At 40.6% G+C, this 24,674-nt stretch overlaps 1 protein-coding gene across 4 annotated transcripts in view; it reads left to right on the top strand.

The window, feature by feature from the left end:
- The first annotated feature begins 9,592 nt into the window (after positions 1-9,592).
- rnf220b (ring finger protein 220b) overlaps positions 9,593-24,674 on the top strand; it is a 39,504-nt gene continuing 24,422 nt past the window's right edge. For all 4 annotated transcript variants that reach the window (XM_032571135.1, XM_032571133.1, XM_032571134.1 and 1 more), the window contains exons 1-2: positions 9,593-9,949; positions 11,025-11,624. In XM_032571135.1, coding sequence (XP_032427026.1) covers positions 11,045-11,624 — 580 coding nt within the window. In that variant the 5' untranslated portion in view covers positions 9,593-9,949; positions 11,025-11,044. The remainder of the gene's footprint in view (positions 9,950-11,024; positions 11,625-24,674) is intronic.

The raw sequence follows: 24,674 nt of genomic DNA, 5'->3' as shown, positions 1-24,674 counted from the left end.
GTTTTTTTACGGAATTTTTTTTTACTGTGCAAGACTGAAAAGATTATTTTATTTTATTTTTTTACAAAGAATCTTTAAAAAAAAATCACTAAGGTTTCGACAGAGCTGTATTCTTTTGAAAAGGATTGATATGAAAATGTTTGCACTGTGAATACCGGATGAAAGCTTTCACCTGCCTCCCAGGTCAAGCAGATCATTCCCCTGCAGAGATTATCCCCTTCAGAGGTCTCCTTAATCTCTTTCATTTGTTCTTCTGTAGCTGGCTGAGTTTGTCAATTTGAACAGGAAAAAGTTGGGAGAGCAGGAAGCAAGAGGGTGAACAGACTGGAATATTGGCGGGAGGGGCGAGAAGATAAAAAAAGATTGTGACAGTCATCCATTTGACCTAGGCTGTTGAGTGAGCGCAGTCTGGCTTGTCAAATCTCTGTGCTAACAGTGAATAGCCATATCTGTGCAGAGCATAGAAGGGTGTCATGCACTATGGTTTCATGGTTCAGGATAAGGCTGGATAAAGCCATTGGAAGAATGACACACACACCACACCCCCGCCCCCTCGCATGCACACACACTTTTAAGTCTTTGCTTCTGTCTCACCCCATGACTGAAAAGAGTGAGGACACATTTCAATCAGCTCAGTCTGTTTCTATGAAAACTGACTGTGGGTGAAAACTTCTGCAGTATTTTAAAGAGAAGAAACCATTTCTTGCTCCCAGATTAAAGCCTGTACCCTCCAATTACTGAACAATGAAGACCTTCCACTGCTCCCCCTTCTCTTCTATCCTCTCTCTATGTCCCTGTAATAACCTCATCTACACACATCCCTACACCCCCACACACATTGGGCCTATTACTGCCTCATTAGCCTGAATCATGCAAGAATTAGACTCCAGCCTGCTGACAATTGCAAAGAGAATGGGTCTTTTTTTGTCTCAGGAGTCAGGGGTTAAGTTACCAATCAAAATAGCCGGGCAGATGTATTGAGACGTTTTAATATTGCCCACTGTGGAAGCTCGAAAAATTTTAATCTCTCTGTGGTGCCGCTGCCCCTTAAGGCAACTCAAATAAGAGAGAGTGGGGGGTGTTGGTGTTCAAAGAATTGATGTACCCGGTGGCATTTGGATAATTGTGTTGGAATTGCTGCCACCTTAAACAGCTTTCATGCAGAGCATCCTGTCTTTATTTAACATTGTTGTTTGCTTAAACTACATATTTCTTTGTTTTCTCACAACCCAGTGAAGGAAAAAAAAGCACAAGGGAACTGTGTTACATGGATACTAATCAGTTCCTGGACAACATGGGCCAGGTGTTCCTACATTTAATAGTATGTAAACTGCCAAGGGAAAGCAATGTTGTCTAGCTTCAACAAAAATCAGCTTATGCTCTGTCAGCGTACAGCCTCACAACACAGTTTAACATGCTGTAAAGCTGATTTATTCCTGTTTTACCTGTCAGAGCGCCTTTTCTCCTCTTCATTTTGTTTGTCTACATGTGGTAGGCTCCTTTTCATCACCCGCACACTCCCTCCCCATCGCTGTGGTCTTGTCCTCTCTCAGGGTTCAGACTAATGACTAGTGACAGTCCACTGAGGGGAGCGAGCTGTTTGCAGTCAGCAGTGCGTTTGTTGGTAATTATTTTCCAGAGTGTCACATTAGTGTCAGCCTCGTGGCTGTGAGAGAGCAGTGAAGGCCCTGGCTGGCGGGATGGGTGAGGCGGAGGGGGGAGATGGAAAGGGTGTGATGTTTGGTGGTGGGCAGTGGTGTATTTATGTGTGTAAATTGGAGTGGCGATGCCGAGCTGAGGACACGAGCGGTCACTGCTTTGTCTGACCTATAGCGATACACCAGACTTGACACTATGGGCATGGAAATGAGCAGCACAAAGCATATCTTTGCAAGGATTTCTACAACTTTCAAAATGCATTTGCTCTGTTGAGGCACAATAGTCTTAAGTACAAGACATTTTATTAACATTTGACAGACCAACATAAAGAAGCGTATAATTATAAAAGTAATAGAAAGATTTTCTGCCTTTCACTGCAGATACAGAAAGTCTTTTGGGATATATCGCTGCCAGCTTTGCACATTTAGAAGCTAACATGTTTGCCCATCCTGATCTCTTCCAAAGAATAGAATCTCCACAGTATAATGCTGCCACTACCACGTTTCACCATTGGTGGTTTTTGCATGAGGATGTGTATGTTTGCCATCCAAGTTGCGGGCCAAAATGATTACATTTTGGACTCATTTGACCAGAACACTTCTTCAAGTGTTCTGGCTTGTGGAAAACTTCAAACTGTTTGAATGTCCTTTTGAAAGGACATTCAAAAGGACATTTTTGAATGAAAAGACCCTGCTTTTCTTCAGATGAAAGCTCGAAAAAAGATCGATTTTTGTTTTTTAAGGTTGTTTAGACTCTTTTTAAAGCTCTAAAATGTTCATCAGTCGCAAGCCTGTTACATCTAGCAATCTACAGTAAATGGCAGATATATACACAGCATATATTATGCTGCAGGAATGAAACAATTGCTTGACTAAGCAGTAATATTAAGTAGCTAACCCACAAATTCATAACATCATGAAACATTTTTTTATTCTGTAGATGCTTTTAAGTGTCAGGAAGTAAAAAAAATCTGGCACCAGTCACTTTTGAAATGTAGCAGTTAAAAACTACAGAGCAGATACATATAAAATATGCAGCCTACAGAGCCTAATTTTGACAGAACAATTGCTTAATGTTGGTCATATCTTGCCGCACACACGATACCTGCAGAACTTTGGTTGTGACACTTTAACGTCAAAGCGACAAAGCCGAGGAAGTTCAAACAATGTTGGTCCAATGAATGTGGTGTGCTGTGAACGTAAAAACATACAGAATACCTGTGTGCACGCATGTGGGCGTGTGTGTGTGTTTGGTGGTGGGCAGCCACCAGGCCTCTTGGGAGGAAGCGATCAATGATTGAGACCATAATGCCTCTCTCTGTATTCATGCTCACATCCTCACTCACTGGCCGCTTTTGGGAGCTGTCTCTGTCTCTCTCTTTCTCTCTTACACGCACACACAACACACACACCCCGCGTGTACACGCTTCCACTTTTACCCACACGCCTGCACACATTGTCACATGTTCGACAGCTCATCTCTCACACGTTCCCTTCCACTCCATCTTGTCGCTGTCTGGTCGATGGCCTCTCTCTGTGCCTCACTTCCCCGATGCTCAGTTCGCTGGCAGACTTCTCTGCTCTGGCGCTGTCTCTCCCTATGTTAATTTAGTAGCTAACCTCTCTCTCCATAGCAGTGCTACCAGACAGTCTTCTATGTTGATATACTGAAGAAGAGTGCAGCACTGCACTGAACAGCCACAGCTGACTCCAGAGGACTGAGAACTCTTCGTTTGCAGCACTGATTGTGGGAGAATAGGGATCCCGGTGGCACATTTTGCATTATTATCTCTGAAATACCAAATCCTCATCCAGTCTGTTGGAATAAAAATAACATTTTCACCCGTTTGTGTATTGTTTTGCTTTTTATTTGGTCATGGATTTTGCTGACAGCCTCCAGTAATTAGACATTATGAGTCTCACAGCAAAAGCAAAAGATCACTAATTGGTGTATGGAAATGATTACAGCAGAAACTTAATTTACTCTGTGAACTGGGAAGAAAAGGAGGGGGTATAAAAGAAATAAAAGCATGATTATTTATTGTTCACTACTCCAATTACATGCTGAGAAAGTTAAAAGACTCCTTGGATGACTTCTGGCACACTAATAAAAGAAGTGAAGAACTCTCATTGTGGTGATTTAATTAGTCTGAACTCATCTCTTGCTTGTTGTGAATTACGCCGTAGACAACAGCAGCTAAGGTGTGAAATTAAAATATATTAAAACAGCTTGAAAATAGCTTGAACCTCAATGCCCGAACAGAAGAAAGCAACAGTTTCATCACATAAAGCAGAACTTGTAAAATGTAAAACAGGGAGTGTTAAGATGTTTCGCTTTGACTGTGTGCATGGCGGTCGAGAAGACAGCCAAGTGACTCACCTCCTGCCAGAAAACGAAAGCGCACAATTAACATCGCGTCCCATCATCCTCAGCTGAGCGGGCAGGCTCGTAATTGGCCGGCTGACCAGCCTGCGTGGCTTCGGGTGGCAATTTATTCTGGGAGCCGCGCAGTTTACCCTGGGCGGCTAACGGCCCCTGTGCCATAACCTGGCTCAGGCAGCGGGGACATCATTAACACTTCACTGGGCCTGCAGGACACACACCCATCATCCACTATACACCACCCACCGCCACTAGCACATGGGGCAAATTGGAGGAACAGGGAAGAAATAATAATCATAGTGTCGATGGAGACAGTCGTACTGAGTGTGCTCAATGATCAGCTTTCAAATTGGGATATTTCTGGGATTTTTCACTGAAAGAGAAGGAGATTCTGTTAAAGGGTTATTCTAACCGGAGGAGAACTTTTTAGAGCTGATTATGAGTGAAAACAGAGGACATTTTGTCCTCCACCAGATCTTATTTTGGGATTTGGTGTCTGTGAGAAGGTCTGCTGGCATGTGGTTGATCCCTGAACCTTGTGTGTGTGCGTGTGTGTGTGAGTGAGAATGGGGCTTTTCTAAGAGTAATGACCTTGCCTTGTCACAAGGAAGACATGTGTTGCACACTCCTACATCAGACTGAGGGCAGCACGGTTATGGAGTCTGTCTCGGCTCTCGTTTATTTGTCCGTTTAAAGGTCTGCATCTGCCGTCTGGCCCACCTCTTCAACCGACCGGCTGTCTTTAGGTATGAGAGAGAAGGATGCACACATGGGAAGCTTTATCACACTTTGAGGAATAAATGTGTTGATAACCTGTTCTGGGCGCACTTATAATCCTTTATTGAAAAACCCTTTGAGCATTTCAGCATTAAGTTTTCTCCAGTAGGTGTCTGTTGGTGTTCCACATCTTCACTTGATAATATCCCTTCACTCTGTCATGCAAACCTTCTCCAAATCTTTCAGACTGTGAGAACATCTCTCGTCCACAGCTCCACTGTTTATGCTTGTCAGAATTAGTTCCAAACTTTGACTAAGCCAATTCAATACATTAATTTTCTGCTGATGAAGTTATTCTCTTGTACAAAATCATTTCAGGTCATCTTCACGTTTTGGCTGGAGGTTTTGGCTCAGAACTGACTGGTATCATGATTTCACTCACCCCCACTATGACAAAAATAATTAAAAATCAACTTTAATTCAATCTTTAGAGAGCTAATCCCATAGCATGACAGTGCCACCACCACATGTCTTATGGTGCAATGTATTGTTTTTGTGCCAGACATGAAAGTTCTGGTTTCTACTTCTATGTTCTAGACATTTGAAGAATAGTTTTCATTGTGCATCTATTTCAGAGTTGTTGTCAGCCTGTCAACTGCCTTCCTTGCCAGTTTCTAACTATGGCCCTTTCATCAGTTTTGGTTCCATTTTTTGTAATGAGTGTATATGTCAGGTAATATGTTTTCTTTCATCCTTTTTCTGATTGATACCTATGTGCAATGAGCCTCGCTAGTCTCCCTGCAAAATAATGTCACAATCCCATGTACTTTGAGTTTGGCTGTATGAGTTTTGTATTCAGGGATTTTGTATTTTGGGGGATCTATGTTTTCTCAGTGTTTACTTGTAGTTATTATCATGTGTGTCAGGGTTCCCTTGTGTATCCATTGTGCGCTCATTTATCAAACTCCCTCAGTTTCCTGTTAGTCATGTTCTCCCACACAACTGCTATGAATTGATTATAAATAAACTCACCTGGTTTCCATGCCACTTATCACTATAAGATAAGATATAATTTATTAATCCCCATAGGTGGAGATTACAGTTGACATAACAGCCCAGGAAATAGAAATTATCAATGTAGGTAACTTCCAATTTGTGCCTTTATGTCAAGGTACAAGCAAATGTTTAAGGGAATGTACACTTATCCAATGAAGTCATTGGCACACTTTTAAAAATATTTCATAGGTTTGCTGGTTTTTATAAGAGCACATAAGCACAATATTTTTGAGTTTTAATGAGGTGTGTACATTTTCAAGAGCCTATCATCAGTGTTTAGTTTTATTTCTCAATTATCTGCTAGGTTTTCAGGCTGTTTGTACAACAAAAGCCAGTGATCTCCCAGTGTGTTCCCTCTTCCCCGTTTCTTCTGCTTGGCTGTGATATTCCCAATTCCCTCATTTCCCATCCCGGGCCCGTGTCTCACCCTCTACACACACACACTCGCACGCCCACCCCGCACATGCACATATGCACACAGGCTCACAGGCTCACAGCCAAATGGCTGTTCATTAAAGACAGGGACCTGAGGGGAAGCAATCGTCTGAGCGACGGAAATTGCGTGTCACATTAGATTAGCGGTGTAAAGCCTCTGGATTGGCTCCGGGGAATAAGGAATTATTTCAATTACATTATTTCAAAAAGTCTTTAAGCAATACCAATACCGATAAAAACAAATTAAGAGTGATTTGGGCTGATTTGTGGCGCTCTGAGCTGCGTTTTGTGTGCTGGAAATCAGATATGAATAATGCAGATATTACACTGTGTAATGTGTTGCTCTTGAAAGCAGATTATCTGTGACAAATAATGCCATTGGTTTGCATTGTGTTTCATCAAAAGGGAATATTCCCAAGTGTCAATCACACATACAAAGGGGACTGCATGGGACTGCATGGGACTGTGAGAGCCACAGAGAAGAGGACAACTCATTCAGCTGCCACTCCAGTAACACCAATACACAGCATTGATTTGAGTGGCTGAACTCCTGATTTCTGTGCCTTTCCAGTTCAAATCAACTGATTTTGATGGATGAAAGCTACAGAAAGAGCTGGTCCAAGGTCTTAAACAGATTTTTGATTTGGGGTTTCTCTTGTTATGATCCTGGGATGTTTTGGTTTTGCTTTTCTTTTGTGTTTGTTAGTTGATTATTTACTTGTGTATAACCTACCATATTCTGTTCAGTTCAAATAGTGTCGACACATAAGTTTACTCCCTTCTGTTTAGCTTTTTTAGTTTATTCTTCTGTTCTGTTTCTTTATGCAACTAAATTTAATTCTCTTAACAGTGTTTATCTGTTTCAGTTATTTCTGTTTTCTGCTTGGAGCCAAATGCAGGCAGATCTGAGACTCAGATGTGAAGTGAGGAGTTTTAGTGAAGAAAATCATAAATCATTCGAAGCAGCTATAAGGGGAACAAGACATGACATCAGCATGATTGTAGTGGAGAAGGTCACTGAGGAGATCACAGAAGGAATCAACACAGGACACTGAAAACCATGAGTTGATGATGAAGCAACTATATGAACTGATCAAATGAGATGGGATGTGACAGGATGAGAGCAAAGAAACTGAATTTAGTTTGTCCAGGCAACTTTTTACTCCGCCCACCCAGGAATAATTGTAATGATATACCAACAAATAAAAACTTGCAAGAATTTTAACTAAGTCCATCATCAATATTTCTGAGAATAAAATGTATGATTTTAAGTTTAACAGTTGAAAGATATATATCTTTTAATGACAACTAATTTCTAAATAGTTCTTCCTTAAGTAAATAATTACATTCTAATTATTAAGATATTGTTATTTGGTTTTCCCTCTAATAAAAAAAAAAATATATATATATATATATAAAATGTTTGTACTTAAAACATAAAATGTCACTAACAAACTTTTTAAATCTATTCTAGCCAGGTGACTTGTAATTCTTTTCCTGCATAAACTGGGATGAACAACAAATTCATCGGTGTTTCGGTGTTAATTCGGTGTGTTTAAGTTTTCTCTGAATCAGAGTTCAGAATAGTGCTGCACCCAAGTTGAAAGTTCTGGTTGCAAGTCGGACAATATAAGGATGTGCTATTTGTTTTGTTCTCACTACTAGTGAGTCACTACAAACTGATAAAACGCTTCTCTCCATTTTATGTGTTCAAACACAAAAGGCATATCAGAATTGGTTTAATTAGATACAAGCCACCAGAAGTGCTAATAACTGGAAATGATATTATGTAACTATTTGGGTTGATTGTTCATGTTTTTATTAGTAAAAATCTGTTTATTCCAGTCTGTCCTGGGTGTTTTCACAAAGCAGTTTCATGTGTTTTTTTTTTTTTATTAACTATGGAGATAAATAATCATACCAACAATTTAATTTTATATTATTTTCTGAAAAATTTTAATTGCTCCACATTTCCATTGATTTTGATTGTCATCCTTGTTTATTATAACCCCAGGTGACTCTAACAGATATTTACTAAAGTCACACACACATTTACATACAGAAAAATGTGAGTTTAATACAGACTGTAGAAAAAATATTTTTAAAATCTATGTTTAACACAATGGATACAAAGCGTACCCCTGATGGACGTGAATTGACACATACAGTAGTTGGTAAGAAACATCCTCTGGTGGACAACGTCATTCAAACCCAAAAAAGTACCAAACAACCCAAATAATCCGTGTCCAAGTTGTTCTCCCATATGACATGTTTTGCTGCAGCCCCACAGAAAACAAGTCAACACCACTGAAGGAGGAGTTTGAGTAATATTATATGGGAAGAGACAGTGATCATATATATATATATATATATATATATATATATATATATATATATATATATACAGTACAGACCAAAAGTTTGGACACACCTTTCTAATTCAATGGGTTTTCTTTATTTTCATGACTATTTATAAGGCAAGAAATCCCACTTATTAACCTGACAGGGCACAGCTATGAAGTGAAAACCATTTCAGGTGACTACCTCTTGAAGCTCATCAAGAAAATGCAGAGTGTGTGCAAAGCAGTAATCACAGCAAAAGGTTGCTACTTTGAAGAAACTAGAATATAAGGGGTATTTTCAGTTGTTTTACACTTTTTTGTTTAGTGCATATTTCCACATGTGTTATTCATAGTTTTGATGCCTTCAGTGTGAATCTACAATGTCAATAGTCATGAAAATAAAGGAAACTCATTGAATTAAAAGGTGTGTCCAAACTTTTGGTCTGTACTGTATATATACACATATGGGCTTTATGGGCAGTTGTCCAGGGCAGCATGAAAAAGGGGTTCAGTTGCACCTAAAAAAGTTTTTTGTTGCTCCCAAAGGGGAGTTGACGCCCCAAGTATGCTGTTGAGAAGACTAATGTTACGTGTTGGTGGGGCAGCAGAATGAATACAAGAAAATACAAATATGCCAGTAGCCTCATGTGATGTCAGCAGAGGCAGTCGCTGGTGAAAGCTTTTCACGATTTACAACAAAAATCATAAAACAAATAGAAAAACTGTACATTAAGTGTTGGTGATGTAGGTGATCAATTGTATTTTTAATTGAATCTGAAAGGTTTTACAGTAAGATCTGACAGGTAACTTTAAAGTTTCTCCTGCCAAAGATGTGTTTACATTTAGACTGTTTGGGTGTAGGTGTTTCAGCTTTAGTGAGGCCAAAAGATTGCATGTGTCCATAAGCAGGCATGCAGGTCTCAGAGGAGGGTGGAGTAGAAGGGGGAGATGTGTGGGGGCTACAGAGAAAGAGGGCAGGGTAAAAGAAGAGGGGGGTGATTGTCACACGGAGCGCAAAGACCAAGAGAGACAGAGAGCGACCCGCAGCCAGTCCACTCAGCGCTGCCTTCATCCCGCACAGACAGACACACGCAGCAGCTGCACGGCTCTGAGCCGCGCACATCTCAGCTCTTCACGGAGAAAAACACGCAAACATCTGGAGGAGTACAGAGAAAGCCCACTCTGCATTGCCACGCTGTTCTTTTTCCTGTTTCTTTTATATGTATATTTTTTTTATAGTGCTTGTGGAGAAAGTGCCGCGTCTCTGAACAAAAAAAAACAAAAAAAAGAAAAGTTGAAAGCACTCAGAGGGGAAGAAGTGAAGCCGAACCAAGCCGCGCTTTGGGAACTTCATCACGGTAAGTGCCGACGCACTGATGGGTCATGATCACACGACTGATTACAGCTTCATTTGCTTTAATTGCCTTAATTGGTGATTTGATTGTCATGTTTTCTGTTCTGGTGGCTGGTTTCCGAGTTAAGCAGTGCGCTGTCGTTGCTGAAGGAAACTTTTTTGTTGTTTTGGAAGATATTAATGGGAAAAAAAGGAGAAATTACTGGAGAAAGAAGGACTTCTGTAATTATTTTAGCCCTTTTATTTGTAAAGAGACATTACAAATGTAGCATATTTGTACAAAATATGAGAAGGTTTTATGAAAAAAACTACACTGTTTGAGAAACTTTTATTCTCCCAGGAACAAAAGACAAAACCGTCTAACTCAAGTAAAGAAAAGCATAAATGTATTTTTTCATTGCATTTAATTCACAAATGAGTGGTTTTTAAGTCGTTAATGATTTTTAAACACTTGCGTGTATATTGTACACAACCTTATACAACTTTATGTTTTTCTAATGTAAGCAGCTTACAGTTACTTGATTTGAAACAAAATACCTTTTGGAAAGCATTTTACTATCAGACTTATAATTTCTTAAAACGTCCTGGATCGATTAAAATGTACACATTTTACAAAAACATAGATAACACATTTCAGAAATTACTTTATCCCCTAGGTCAGATCTCACTTTTTGGTTAACATTTGCAGGCTCTCTGTGTGTGCTTTATTGGCAATTTATTTGGTCATAATTATTTACAGACTTTGCAGGCCTTGTCCAGTCCACTTTTTTTTATTGGAATTAAATTGAAAAGCTGTGATTATAAAAAAACACCTCTAAAACTGTAGTGAAGCAGTTTCACATAAAACTGAATTAATCAAACTGTTTGGTTACAGGTCAAAACAAACTAAAGAAAGGGTTTATAAAATAAATAAATAAATAAAAATAAAAGCTTATATCCCTGCTAGGGAGTTTAGTTTGTTGAAATGTTGTGTTTTTGTTGTGGATTAAATTATGTTCCCAGATGAACTGAAAGATTATTTACAACCTCTTGGGTGAGTGATCGTCTGACAACCTGCCTTCTCCCGCTCTTTGCCTCAGAACCGCCAGCAGGGAGGTGAATGGATCTCCACCGCCCCTTCAAGATGGACAGCCCCTCCTATCTGCCGACTCCCCTGGCCTCCCCGGCCCTCATGGTCCTGGCCTCCACAGCAGAAGCCAGCAGAGACGCCTCCGTCCCCTGCCAGGCACCCCGGCCTTTCGGGGTCCCGGTCTCTGTGGAAAAGGACCTCCACCTCTCCTTTCCTTCACCCTCCTACACCTTCACCTCCATGTACCAGCGTCAGGCTCCCATGTCGGGCACCTTCCCGTCCCGGGACTTCCCAACGTCTCTGCTCCACCTGCACCCTCAGTTCACCCCTCCAAACCTGGACTGCTCTACCTTGGGCATGCTCAACCACAGCGGGCTGGGGGCTTTCCGGCCTTTCGCCTCCCCACAAGAGGAGAGGGAATCTGGGGGCTACCAGTCGGCCTTCACCCCCGCCAAGAGGCTGAAGGGCTGCTTCTCGGAAGTGGAGGGGAAGGAGTTTGACTTTGGGCCCCTGAAAGCTGGGGAGGAGGCAGGGAGGAAGTTGTTCTCCATGTCCGGCCTGCTGTCTGACGGCGAGGCTTCATCCAGCCCGGAGGAGCGCAAAGAGCACAGTGAGTAGACACACTCAACTTAGAGGAAGAAAAACATCTGATACATGCTTTTGTCTGTGTAACTCAGACACTGACACTCAACTCATGTCTTTACCACTGAGAATAGAGCTGGTTATGATCCTAACCATCATGCTCCCCATGACCTGACATGAACACATCCTCCACAGCTGCATCCGAGAGAATATTGTCTAATTAGGCGGCTGTTTACTTCGGCCCGTCTCTGGCCGACTTCGACACAAATAGATTGAACAGTGACACTCATTCAGTTTAGTGATCATTAGCCACATATGACCATTAGGCCTATTGGAAGTCTGGCTTTTCTGCACAAATATACGGTAGTACATGCAGGGCTGACACGGGAGGAGTGAGAGCGGGAGCGAGTGACACCCTGTCAGAGATAACGAGGTGGCAGAGACAGAGAGGAAGGGATGGAGGAGGAGAGAGAGAAACAGAGAGATAGAGACGCACGATGTGCTTCAGCCCGAGCTTCCCTACCAACGACAACCCTCAACTCAATACGGTCGCCCACACCAGCCGTCTGATTTGTTGACAAATGAGTGGGAGAGGTGTCAGTCAGCGTGGTGCACAGGGGAGAGACGCTCCTCATTACTCCCGGGGATAATTGCCCAACGACGCGGGGGCACAACTCTCGCCTCAGAGGGATGACGGGAAGGGAGTGAGTCAGTGGAGGCGATGCTAGGCATGATGGGAAATCAAACCCCCTTCAGCGGCGGCCGCCGAAGGGAGCGCCTGACAGATGAAAGGGACAAGACGGAGCTGAGAGAGAGGGAGAGAGAGCACCCCAAAAGGCTCGGGAGATCAGAGGGGGACACCATCGAAAATAATGACAATAAGAAGAAGTGAGGAGAGGGGAAAAAGGGATTGGGGGAGGGGGGTTGCGTTTGCGCTTTCACACACTCCACCTAAAGAAAACTTTCATCCCACACATAAAGGCTGGTAGCAGGGATGAGTTGTCTTAAGAAAAGTTTGGATTGTGTGTGTGTCACTTTGCATATGTGCATGTCTTTGTTGAAAGTTGCTGATTTTTGTCGCCGGCTGGTGGTTGAGTGACGGGGGCCGGGGAGGCGGAGTGGCAGCGGGGAATCTCAATATGGAATTTTAATAAGGCCAGGAAAAGAAAAGATGCCAGCCAGCCGAGCCGGCACGCTGGTGTGAGAGGTGTGTCTGGTAAAAAAAAAAAAAAAAAAAGAGTTTGCTACACTGCGCTCATGCATGCAGGCCCAACCACCTGATTTCGGGAGCCTCATTTGGGGGGAATGTTGACAAGGACAAAAGTCAGGGTGAAGGAGAACAAGGAGCATTGCTCCTACAAATAAATGAAAAAAAAAATCAGGAGTAAAAAAAGAGGATTCATGCACATTGGAAGCTGCTTTTCCAGCTTTATCCAATTAGATTGGAGCTCAGGCAAACTAAGAGCTTTAATGCAATTGAGCTCCCTGCACTTTTCTAAGGCTGACATACACTTGTTCCTCTTGACTGGGCAACAGACAGTCACTTCAGGAGCAAAAGTCTTAAGTGTTAAGCTTGAAATCTTCTTTGAGTGCAAGAGTTTCGCCTCCTCAGACACAGCAGCAACAATACGTCTTCAAATACAAACTGAACCACAAACTTAGTCCAAAAGAAACATTTAACTCATATAAACTTTACTTAATCTGTGAAATTGTTGTTTTTGTGAAGTTTTTACATTTTGATAGAGAATGCACCGATCAGGCTATTGCTGGTTCAGACCAATTTCAGTCCAGTTTTTTACTGACAATACTAATTTTGAGTGATTATGATTTTTTCATTTTTATTCTAAGTACCCAGATTGGACTTTATACCACAAGGATTTACAGGACCTCTAAACATTCATGTCTTCATTTTCTACTGAATGGATGTTTTGATAACACGTATTTTATGTTTCTAAAGAAAAACAACAAACAATATCACTCTTATTAGTTTTAAATTATCGGATAAGTAAATAATAAATAACCAATATGCAACTATCTAAAATTATAATGTTAAAAACTCAAACCAGATCTTTGACCTCAAGCACATTAAGCTTAACAGCAAGGTGTAAGCATCCTCTTCCTTGTTTCCATGTTATTTCAGTGACTACATTACACAGTCACATTTAGGTCTACAACATATTGAATATTTATTTTTGTATGGAAGAAGTAATTTATAGAAACAATACATGGTATAGAAGAAGCAAAAGGACAAAAATTATTTAACTATAAGTCTATAATGTTTAGCATTCTTAAAAGAAACTTGTTTGCGCAAGAAACCAACACTGGTTCCTGCTCAGGAACCTGGATCCTGCACTTACACTGAATCATTACAAAATTATCCATATTTATGCATCAAAATTGGTTCTTTTTTAATTTATTTTTTATTATTTCCTTTATTTAAATAAGTAAAACCCCATGGAGATCTAGATCTCAATTTCAAGAGGGTCCTTGGCGAACCTGGGCAAGTGAAAAAATGAAAAAATCTGATTTTTGAGTATTTAATTGGCCAGTCTCTGGACAGATGAACAAGTAAAAATGAGCCAGTTCTATGATAGATTGATGGGTGTATCTCTATTTTTTTGTGTGAGGAATATATCAAATAGAGCTGTAGAAATTAAAGTTAGCTCAGATGTAGGGTTGAGATTTTAGAGTTCACCAGTATTTCCAGTGGATAAAACTATATCAAATAATAACTTTGCAGTAAGCTCTCTTTAATTAACCAGTTGTCCTTCTGCAGCTGATCCAGAACGCTGCTGCTGGCATTCTCACTAAAACCAAGAAAATATAGCTCATCATCCCAGGTCTACAATCCTTACACGATAGCTCAGAGATTAGACTTTAAAACATTTTTGTTTGTTTATAAATCACTGAATGAACACATTACAGACCTGTCGTTGTTCCAGACCTCACAGGTCTTCTGGTTCTGGTCTGCTCAGCATCCCCAGAACCAGAACCAAACATGGAGAAGCGGCGTTCAGTTTTTATGCTCCCTAAATTCCAGAAAACTGCCAAACAGCTGAAACACTGAGTTCCTTTAAAGAAAGGCTAACATCCCATTTATTTAGAGTAGCATTTGAACAAAAACAGCTGGAACACTGATTGATATATCTGATGCGTGTTTGATGATGATTCTTTTTATGATGGCATTTGACAAAATATGTTTGTTGCCTGTTTCATGGTTGGTTGCTGTGTTGTTTTGATCATGTGAAGCACTTTGAACTGCCTTGTCTCTGAAATGTGCTATAGAAATAAACTTGCCTTGATCTGACTTGACTACCTTCAGAGATCAGACCTTGTTTCATAATTTTATTCTGTTTCCAGTTTATGAAGAAACATGCAGGATTTTTTTCCAGTTCACAGCAGTGTGTAGATATTTGACCATGTTTAGTATTTTCTCCCACACTTCCCTGTCAGTCTAGACAACAAGCAGGTACATGACACTTCCTCCCGCCCACCTTGTGTGCCATCGCCAGTGGCTGTCTCTTCCTGTCCATTTGGGGTCTTTCTTCTGTCGACATTCCCCATCCCTGACTCCCCTGTCCTCTGTTTTTATCAGGGAAGGGTCCGGGATGCTCAGTGTGCTCTGACAGCTGTTCAAACAGCCATACTCACTTTCAAAGGGCAGATGTCTCCACTGGAGCGAATCATGCTTATTTTCCTCGGGGAGATGCTTTTTCCGCCGCAGGCCTGAGCTGGAATGAAAATGTTCCTTTTAACAGAAACACGAGTTAGGAAGCTTGGGGAGCCGAGTGGCAAAAAAGACGCCACGGCCACAGACTGTTCCAATGAGTGTGTGTATGTGTGTGTCAGCAACTCACAGCGGAGGCAAAGCTAAGTGTGATCTGCGATAACTGGACCCAGATGTGCGAGAGCCACTTTTTGTGGTAAAATAGAACCTAAACGTCCAGTCGGTAGAAGCGGCTAACAAATACAAGATTTACAAGCACTGTTTTCACACAGACCAGCATTGCACAGATACGAGTGGACATTGTTAGCATAAATAAGCACATACTTAATAAAACTACAAAACGTGGAAGGAAATTCTTTACTTTACACATCACAGCCTTCTGCACATTTGAAGAAATTTACTTTCCTACTCAACCCAATTAAGAAAAACAAACACTTTTATTAGACTATTGCAGCTATTAAATGCTATGACCACTGGAGAACAGAACAGAATAACAAGACCTTGTTTCACAGTCAGTTGAGTTTTGTTTGTGTTCTTATCTTGCATGTGGTTTAACAGACCAGCTGAAGGACACATGGATTTTTTTCTTTTTTTTGCTGCCATATGCATAATTATTTCTCCTGTGTATTGCTTCTTTAAATCTGAAAAACAACGTGGTAGTACAATTATTATGATTATGACTTTGTATTTACCTGTCAGGCAGAGTTGTTGCAGCTATCTTTTCCTGAGGGTGAGAAATCTCTGAGACACACACCTGGTTTTCACCTTACTGAAAGTAAAATCCTGCAGGACGTTCATAGCAGGGAAACAATTAGGCATGACTTCTCAGTGTGCAAGTGTTCTCCATGGTCAGTTATTCATGGGTTGTTGGTGAAGGAGTGCAGCTTCCCTACAGAATCAATATTGCACGTATTCATGTTAGATTAGCCTCATGGATTATCTCCACTGTGAGGTTTGATGGGCGAGATCTGGTTATAAGCACAGCTTACCTCTGTTATTTAATGTCTGAATTTAAATTTATTGCAAAATGTTGCTGCATATAAAATTTTTATTATAGAAAATAGTGTTGCTTTGAAATATTGTCAGTTACACACAAAGCCTTGCAAAATATTTATCTTGAACTTTTTCCACATTTTCTGACTTGACAAACACAGACCTCTATTCACTTCATGATTGACTCAGTAGTCCATAAATGTGAACTATTTTCAAAGACAATTTGAAAGTACGGCACACACATGAATTCAGCTCCTTTTAATCTGATGTAAAATTTAGTGCAGCAATTGATTTCAGTAGTTGCCTAATTAGTAAATTGTATCCACCTTTGTGCAATTTAATGCCTTTGTTAATGCTTCTGTTTCTTGTCTGCACAAATCTGGCCTAATTGTAAAAGGCAGAAATTTGGGTCTCTACTGTAGACTTACATGTGATATATCCCTTTTTGTACGGGATTATATCCCGTACCCCAAAGATTTGCAGCTGTAGAAAAGGAGGTTAAGTAGAAATGCCCACTATGTGTTGTTCTCTCATATACAATTCCAGTAAAACTTGACCCACTAGTGTTTGTCACATGACAAAATGTGGAAATGCTCTAGTGGTGTTTGTGCGTCTGCAAGGTTATTTTTGCTAATCTTATTGTAGCAGAAGTATTCTGTAGGAATCCCCTCACGCACAGTCTGCACCTTGTGTGCTGATTTGTTAACAGGGCGCTGCGTTCTGTGTCAGGCTGCTGTTGACTGCTGGTATTGACCAGGGCTTCCTGTTGAAAGACACAGTGTTTACATCCCCCTAGCAGACCACAAGAGATCAATAGCAACCACTCAATGCTCATGCATACACATATAGTATCTGCAGCTTGCTATTATTATCACTGTGCATGCTCTTACCAGGTCGACTCACATATGCTCTCCATGCATCCGTGCATTACAGTCACCTTTAACATATGCAACTGTCAGGTTATTTAATTGTCCTTTTACCTTAGGGGTTCCAACTAATTCAGTTTGCACTTTCATGGAAAATGTTGGCGAGTTAAATAATAATAATAAAAAAAACTAAAAAAAATACCCCAGAATGTAATGAAGATATGCCCTTTTTACTGGACAGATGTTTCTGCAGCTTGTAAATCTGCATCATCTGCAGCCAGCTCTTTCTCTGACCACACTGATCGTGTCCGTCTCGATTGTAGGCACTCAGGGAGGAAAGCATCGCGGTTGTAATGATGGTTGTTTTTGATCTGTGAGCATGCCGTGGTTGACTGTTCCCCCTCCTGTTGTGACGGTAGTTTGTTCTTCTAATGTTCTCCCAAGTAAAAGAGGCTTTTATCCTGGCAGGAGGGGAAAGCCCTCTCAGCTTTTTGCCTCCTTCCCTGTGTCTTCTTAGGGATGGAAAAAAGGGAAAACACAGGATTTTCTTCTGGTACTTACATTTATAGGTTTATTGTATGCTCTGTTTGTGTGTGTTTCTCCTATTCATTTAAAAAAGCAGGATCACACTGCTTGTCGATGAAAGACTAATCTTTTATAATTCTTTCGGGACTTTTTTGAACTTGCATTGGAGAAAATGTGCCTATTTAGTAAACTGAGAGGTCAACTGTTTGTGATCAGCACCTGTTAGATGGTTGATGCATTGTTCCGACTATACAACTAATTTTAGAAGTGCTGCCTGGGCCTCCGTCTTCACATGTGCAGAGGTATTTGGAGCTCAAGCATGAACAAGGAGATGGGGAAAAAGGAAGAGAAAGAGGGGTGTAATGAGTGCAGAGCCCTGGGGTTGTTAAAACAACAGCCTTGACTCATCGGAGGCCATCTTTCCTTCTATCTTACTTTCCTTCTTTCCATTTGCTTCCCTCTGCATTTCTCTCTGTGCACCTGATCGACCTGCATCATCGCTGCCTCTGATCTCACATCAAAGGCATCGTGTGTGTGCATAGGAAAAAAGCTCAAGCTAAAGGCGGTATTTCTGTAGATTTCATCCCATTTTTTTTTTAGAAGTAACACACACACACACACCCATGCACGCACACACATCCTCTGCCTTGTCCCCAGAGCCTAACAAATCAGTCAGGCAGATAGAGAGGGCAGGAAGGCCACATTCTGGGGTTAAACACATGCCGCTGAGGAACAGCGCCGACAGACAGCGAGACCACACCAATTCTGCATGCTTGGGTGGAAACCAGAGACCTACATATCTAATATATGGCACAGAGTATGAGTGCAATGTTTTGTATATGCCTACTGTCAAACATAGACCTCATTACAGTATGTCAGTTGTGCTTGTTGTGGATCTCCCTGCTGTGGTGGAGCTTAACAAAAGCCAATGCACTGAGAACATGCCAGGCGTGAGGGTGTCGCAGCACAGATACACGACTTTCTGACATCATTTGGTGGCTTGATGAGCAGGACTGACAGCCCTTGTTGATTGTCAAATGTGCCATTTTTTCCTCTTCTTTTTTCCAAAGTGATTTGAGTTAGAGAAAGACATCTTGAGGGAGTTGCAGAATGGATTTGTTACAGACAGGCAAACGTTTACACTATTGTGAGCAGACATATATATCTGTCATTTTAAACCCTGACACAGAGAACTGTGCTTTTCCTCTGAATGAAATGCAACAGTATGGATTGGAGAGGTTGTTAGCAGGATGTAGAGTAAAGGTTTTGTCATTTATGCCCTCCATCACTATTGCATATCTGTCTTGAGTTTCAATAACCATGGAAGCTACTCTGCTTCAAGTAAATAACACTCCAGAAGTGCCTTTTGATGCATTTGACACAGTAGAGTACACTATTTGTTCACTAGCTGAATAAGAGTGGCATGGATTACTTTAGACATGTCAGAAAATTGTGTGCATGAGCCAGACATACTCAAAAGTCATTTTCTCTGAGTCCAAAATCAAGACTGAAGACTTTAATGACTGAAATAAAATAAACTTCTTTACACAAAATGCATGACGATGGACTCATCTCAGTAAGCTGTAGTTGCCATGGCATGTGACTGATTAACATATCTAATACACTTTTGAACCCTTCTGGCACCAGCAGACTCTAAGGTGCATCAGACTTTAATCTGACGATAATTAAGTGAAGAAAAAACAAAAAACAACACATCAAAGTAACCCGCAAAGCAGTACACTGAAAATGTTAATTTTACACCCTTCTTCCCAATACACATACTCTATAAACAAAATGGTGGCTCATCATTAGTGACATTCACTTAAATGAAAAGCATGTTCTTAGATACATTAACATATCTATGATAGCTTTCATCTAAAAACGTATCTATATTAATAAGCTGTCAACAAATTCTGCAACATAACATTAAAATGATTCACCACATGTTACAGTTCAGATATGTTAGTGAGCACAGCAGCCAGATTTCTAGCAGTGCCATCCCAAAGACCCACTGATCAATTGAGTCTCTTCAAGTGGAGCTTAAATGTATTGGTGTGCTTCGATCACCTTTTGGGCACCTCTGCCTTATAGGTCAAAGTTTACCAGGCTTGACCCCCTCACCCTGATGTGTCAGGGTGTAAACACTCCCCCAATTCTCTTCAGAGAATAGTACTGGGCCTGAGCCATAAATCACAGCTCTGATAATTGGTAGGAAAACAGCAGTTCAGCACTATATAACCTTTTACGTGTCGTCTCAACTCTTTATTATTGTGCTAATGAGTGGCGGTGGATCATTATGAGGGGCCGTTTAGGACAAAATTTACGTTTTGTCTCTCACACACTACCAAAAACTCTCGCATACTCCAAAAAAGTAGCCACGCACACTCCAAAAAATTACGTTTTGTCTCTCACACACTACCAAAAACTCTCGCATACTCCAAAAAAATAGCCTCGCACACTCCAAAAAATTACGTTTTGTCCCTCACACACTACCAAAAACTCACGCATACTCCAAAAAAATAGCCTCGCATACTCAAAAAATTACGTTTTGTCTCTCACACACTACCAAAAACTCTCGCATACTCAAAAAAATTACATTTTGTCTCTCACACACTACCAAAAACTCTCGCATACTCCAAAAAAGTAGCCACGCACACTCCAAAAAATTACGTTTTGTCTCTCACACACTACCAAAAACTCTCGCATACTCCAAAAAAGTAGCCACGCACACTCCAAAAAATTACGTTTTGTCTCTCACACACTACCAAAAACTCTCGCATACTCCAAAAAAATAGCCTCGCACACTCCAAAAAATTACGTTTTGTCCCTCACACACTACCAAAAACTCTCGCATACTCCAAAAAAATAGCCTCGCATACTCAAAAAATTACGTTTTGTCTCTCACACACTACCAAAAACTCTCGCATACTCAAAAAAATTACATTTTGTCTCTCACACACTACCAAAAACTCACGCATACTCAAAAAAATAGCCACGCACACTCAAAAATTACTCACGCACATTCAAAAAATACTCAAATTGCGTATACACACACTACTAAAATGTCACACACACACACACAAACGTTAACTTTCTCGCTCACATACACTACTATCAGCTCGCTCACATACACACTACTAACAGCTCGCACATTCACAAACGTTAACTTTCTCGCACACATACACTGCTAACAGCTCGCACACACACAGACGTTTATCTCTCACATACACAAGACTAAAGTTGAACACACACACAGTACTAAGACTCGTTTTATGTATGTGTGAGAGCGAGACTTTTTATGAATGTGTGAGAGCGAGAATCTTTTTGAATGTGTGAGAGCGACACTCTTTATGAATGTGTGAGAGCGAGAATCTTTTTGAATGTGTGAGAGCGACACTCTTTTTGAATGTGTGAGAGTTGTCACGGAAGAGGCGGGGCATAATTTTTGGATCAAACTGCGCATGCGTAGATCCTAAACTATAAGTTTCGATTGTTGACTCACTGTATGTTCTATTACTTAGTATATTTGTGCTTTTAAATATATATAGAACGTTTAACTTTCTTGTAGATTAAATGTGCTATAGAAATAAATGAATCTGATTGACTGATTAAAAATAGCAAAATTGCTGTAGTACAATCTGTCCACTGGGAATTTTGCTATTTTTAATCAATCAATCAGATTCATTTATTTCTATAGCACATTTAATCTACAAGAAAGTTAAACGTTCTATATATATTTAAAAGCACAAATATACTAAGTAATAGAACATACAGTGAGTCAACAATCGAAACTTATAGTTTAGGATCTACGCATGCGCAGTTTGATCCAAAAATTATGCCCCGCCTCTTCCGTGACAACTCTCACACATTCAAAAAGAGTGTCGCTCTCACACATTCAAAAAGATTCTCGCTCTCACACATTCAAAAAGAGTCTCGCTCTCACACATTCAAAAAGATTCTCGCTCTCACACATTCATAAAAAGTCTCGCTCTCACACATACATAAAACGAGTCTTAGTACTGTGTGTGTGTTCAACTTTAGTCTTGTGTATGTGAGAGATAAACGTCTGTGTGTGTGCGAGCTGTTAGCAGTGTATGTGTGCGAGAAAGTTAACGTTTGTGAATGTGCGAGCTGTTAGCAGTGTATGTGAGCGAGAAAGTTAACGTTTGTGAATGTGCGAGCTGTTAGCAGTGTATGTGTGCGAGAAAGTTAACGTTTGTGTGTATGTGCGCGAGCTGGTAGTAGTGTATGTGAGCGAGAAAGTTAACGTTTGTGAATGTGCGAGCTGTTAGTACAGTGTATGTGAGCGAGCTGATAGTAGTGTATGTGAGCGAGAAAGTTAACGTTTGTGTGTGTGTGTGTGTGACATTTTAGTAGTGTGTGTATACGCAATTTGAGTATTTTTTGAATGTGCGTGAGTAATTTTTGAGTGTGCGTGGCTATTTTTTGAGTATGCGTGAGTTTTTGGTAGTGTGTGAGAGACAAAATGTAATTTTTTTGAGTATGCGAGAGTTTTTGGTAGTGTGTGAGAGACAAAACGTAATTTTTTGAGTATGCGAGGCTATTTTTTTGGAGTATGCGTGAGTTTTTGGTAGTGTGTGAGGGACAAAACGTAATTTTTTGGAGTGTGCGAGGCTATTTTTTTGGAGTATGCGAGAGTTTTTGGTAGTGTGTGAGAGACAAAACGTAATTTTTTGGAGTGTGCGTGGCTACTTTTTTGGAGTATGCGAGAGTTTTTGGTAGTGTGTGAGAGACAAAACGTAATTTTTTGGAGTGTGCGTGGCTACTTTTTTGGAGTATGCGAGAGTTTTTGGTAGTGTGTGAGAGACAAAATGTAATTTTTGTCCTAAACGGCCCCTCATAGATCATGGTCACAGGCGCAATTTGAGAGGATGGCGGAAGGAGTTCAGAACTGTAAAAATCAAGCTACCTGCTACCAATACATCTGCACAGTTGCAAAGCAGATGCTGACGTAGAAACCATAAACGTTGGAAGTTCGGTGCAGAGGACTGTGAAGGCAGGAAAGGCAGTGATGCTGAAGTATATATGTGCGTATGGAAGCATTCCCTCACACAACCTTGCATATGCAAACAGTCAAGCACAAACATAGTGAGTAGCTGGCTCAGCAGTGTCCATTACAGGCTGCCATTAGTATGGAGATTGTGCTAATTGTCCCCCATAGACCACACAGGCGGTGCTTGACGGGGCGACGGTAGCTCTATGGGGCTGAAGAGTCAGAAGAGACTCTTTAAACATCCCATTGTCTTGGTCGTGACCCTTATTAGTGCAATTACTAATCAATCACTGAATAATTAGGATGCATGATGTGGGTTTTTTCAGTAAAGATTGTGCTATTTTAGCCTATTGCCCTACTACATAAACTCATGTTCAGAAAGTTTTCACCTTGTCTGGAATTAACAGTTCAGAGAAAATACATTTCAGTAGTGTTTGTTGAAAAACATGTAATATTTGTTTGGACTCTCATAAAGACTTTCTCTGTTTTTCAGGATTAACTCTAAATGTGAAGTGCTTTTTTTTTTTACACACACTGTCTTGGTTTTCATACCTTGTGTTTTGCTCATGTCTGGACGCATTCTGCTCTGGGTGGGCCGGTTTATACCCCCGCAGGCTTGGAGAGCACCCAGTTTCTTTAGTAGCAACTCAAAAGCTCCTGATCAGTCAAGTAGAGGAGATTGAACTGTGAGCAGCGCCTCTGTGACCCCGCTGAGTGAGAACACAGGGAGGAAGATCTATACCCGCTGGCGCTGCCACTGGACTCTTTGTTCTCCTGTGTTTGCTGACAGGAGGGGGGATCAGAGGGGTGTATCGACAGGGGGCTCGCAGCGCACTGCTCTCACCACGGCTACAGCGCTGTGTGTAAGTGATATATTTGGGCACACACCCAGAAGTTTTGCAGCCGTGTTTCTGCCCCATTTAGGAGGCACAAGATTGGAAGCAACATGATTTGTAGTTTCTAGTTTTCAAGTCTAATTTGTCTTCTTCTGAATGGTGTCAGTGTGTGTGATGGTGGGATACATCACTCAGCACACAGGGATGTTGTGGCCTTTAGCCACAGAAGACAACATGAATAAAACTGTATTTACTGCTCACTTTTGTTCTTAGCAGGCTGTAAATACTGCTGTGCAATAAATTTCAGTAGTACAACATGTCGGAGGCCTAATGGAGAGGTAAAAAGCATCTGGTTATGCAGATAAGACGGTGTTTTATAAATATTTGTACATCCAGATCCATTTTGTTTAAAAAGGACAGTGTAATTTGTCTTATTTAGTTCCTCTGCTCTTTTGGGGGGGAGAGGGAGGTGCTGATGTTAATGCATGATTTTGACTTCACCATTTTATTGTTTTATTTTATTGTAAAAGTTGGAGTTAGGAACAATCTGTGGATCACAAGACGAGTTTGAGATCTTGAATTAACCTCCAAAATTTATTTTATTGTGTATTTTATCAAAAATTGTTACCACAATTTCAAAACAGTAGACATAAATGGATAAAACACTAAAATGACAAATTTTATACTTGATTTAACTCATCACAATTTTTATTATTAATGAATTAATTACTGTGTCTTCTTGTCAGACTATCATAGATCAGGTTTCTAAGCTAAATCCGGTTTTTAAACTGACCCTAGTTTAGCTGTCAAACACCATTGAAACTCGTTGAAACTAATTTAAATTTTGTACAAACAGAATGAGGTTTTCTAAGATCACAAACTGTGATTGAGAAATCTGTATTTAACATACGGTATTCCAGCAAATATCTGACAACTCTAAGTGACATAGATTTTGAAGTAAAGTCTAGATATCATTAAAAAAAAAGTTAAATTAAAATGTACTATTTAACCATCGGACCATTTGACCATACATGCTCCTCAGGTTTCGTGACATGTAGATGATAAAACCCCAGATTGGTAGTTTTTTAATCTACTTGAATGTCCAAAATGTTTGGGA

Source organism: Xiphophorus hellerii, chromosome 9 (genome assembly GCF_003331165.1).
Source record: "Xiphophorus hellerii strain 12219 chromosome 9, Xiphophorus_hellerii-4.1, whole genome shotgun sequence".
Classification (NCBI taxonomy): Eukaryota; Metazoa; Chordata; class Actinopteri; order Cyprinodontiformes; family Poeciliidae; genus Xiphophorus; species Xiphophorus hellerii.
The sequence above is the reverse complement of the archived record's forward strand: the minus strand, read 5'-3'. Positions and strand labels throughout refer to the sequence as shown.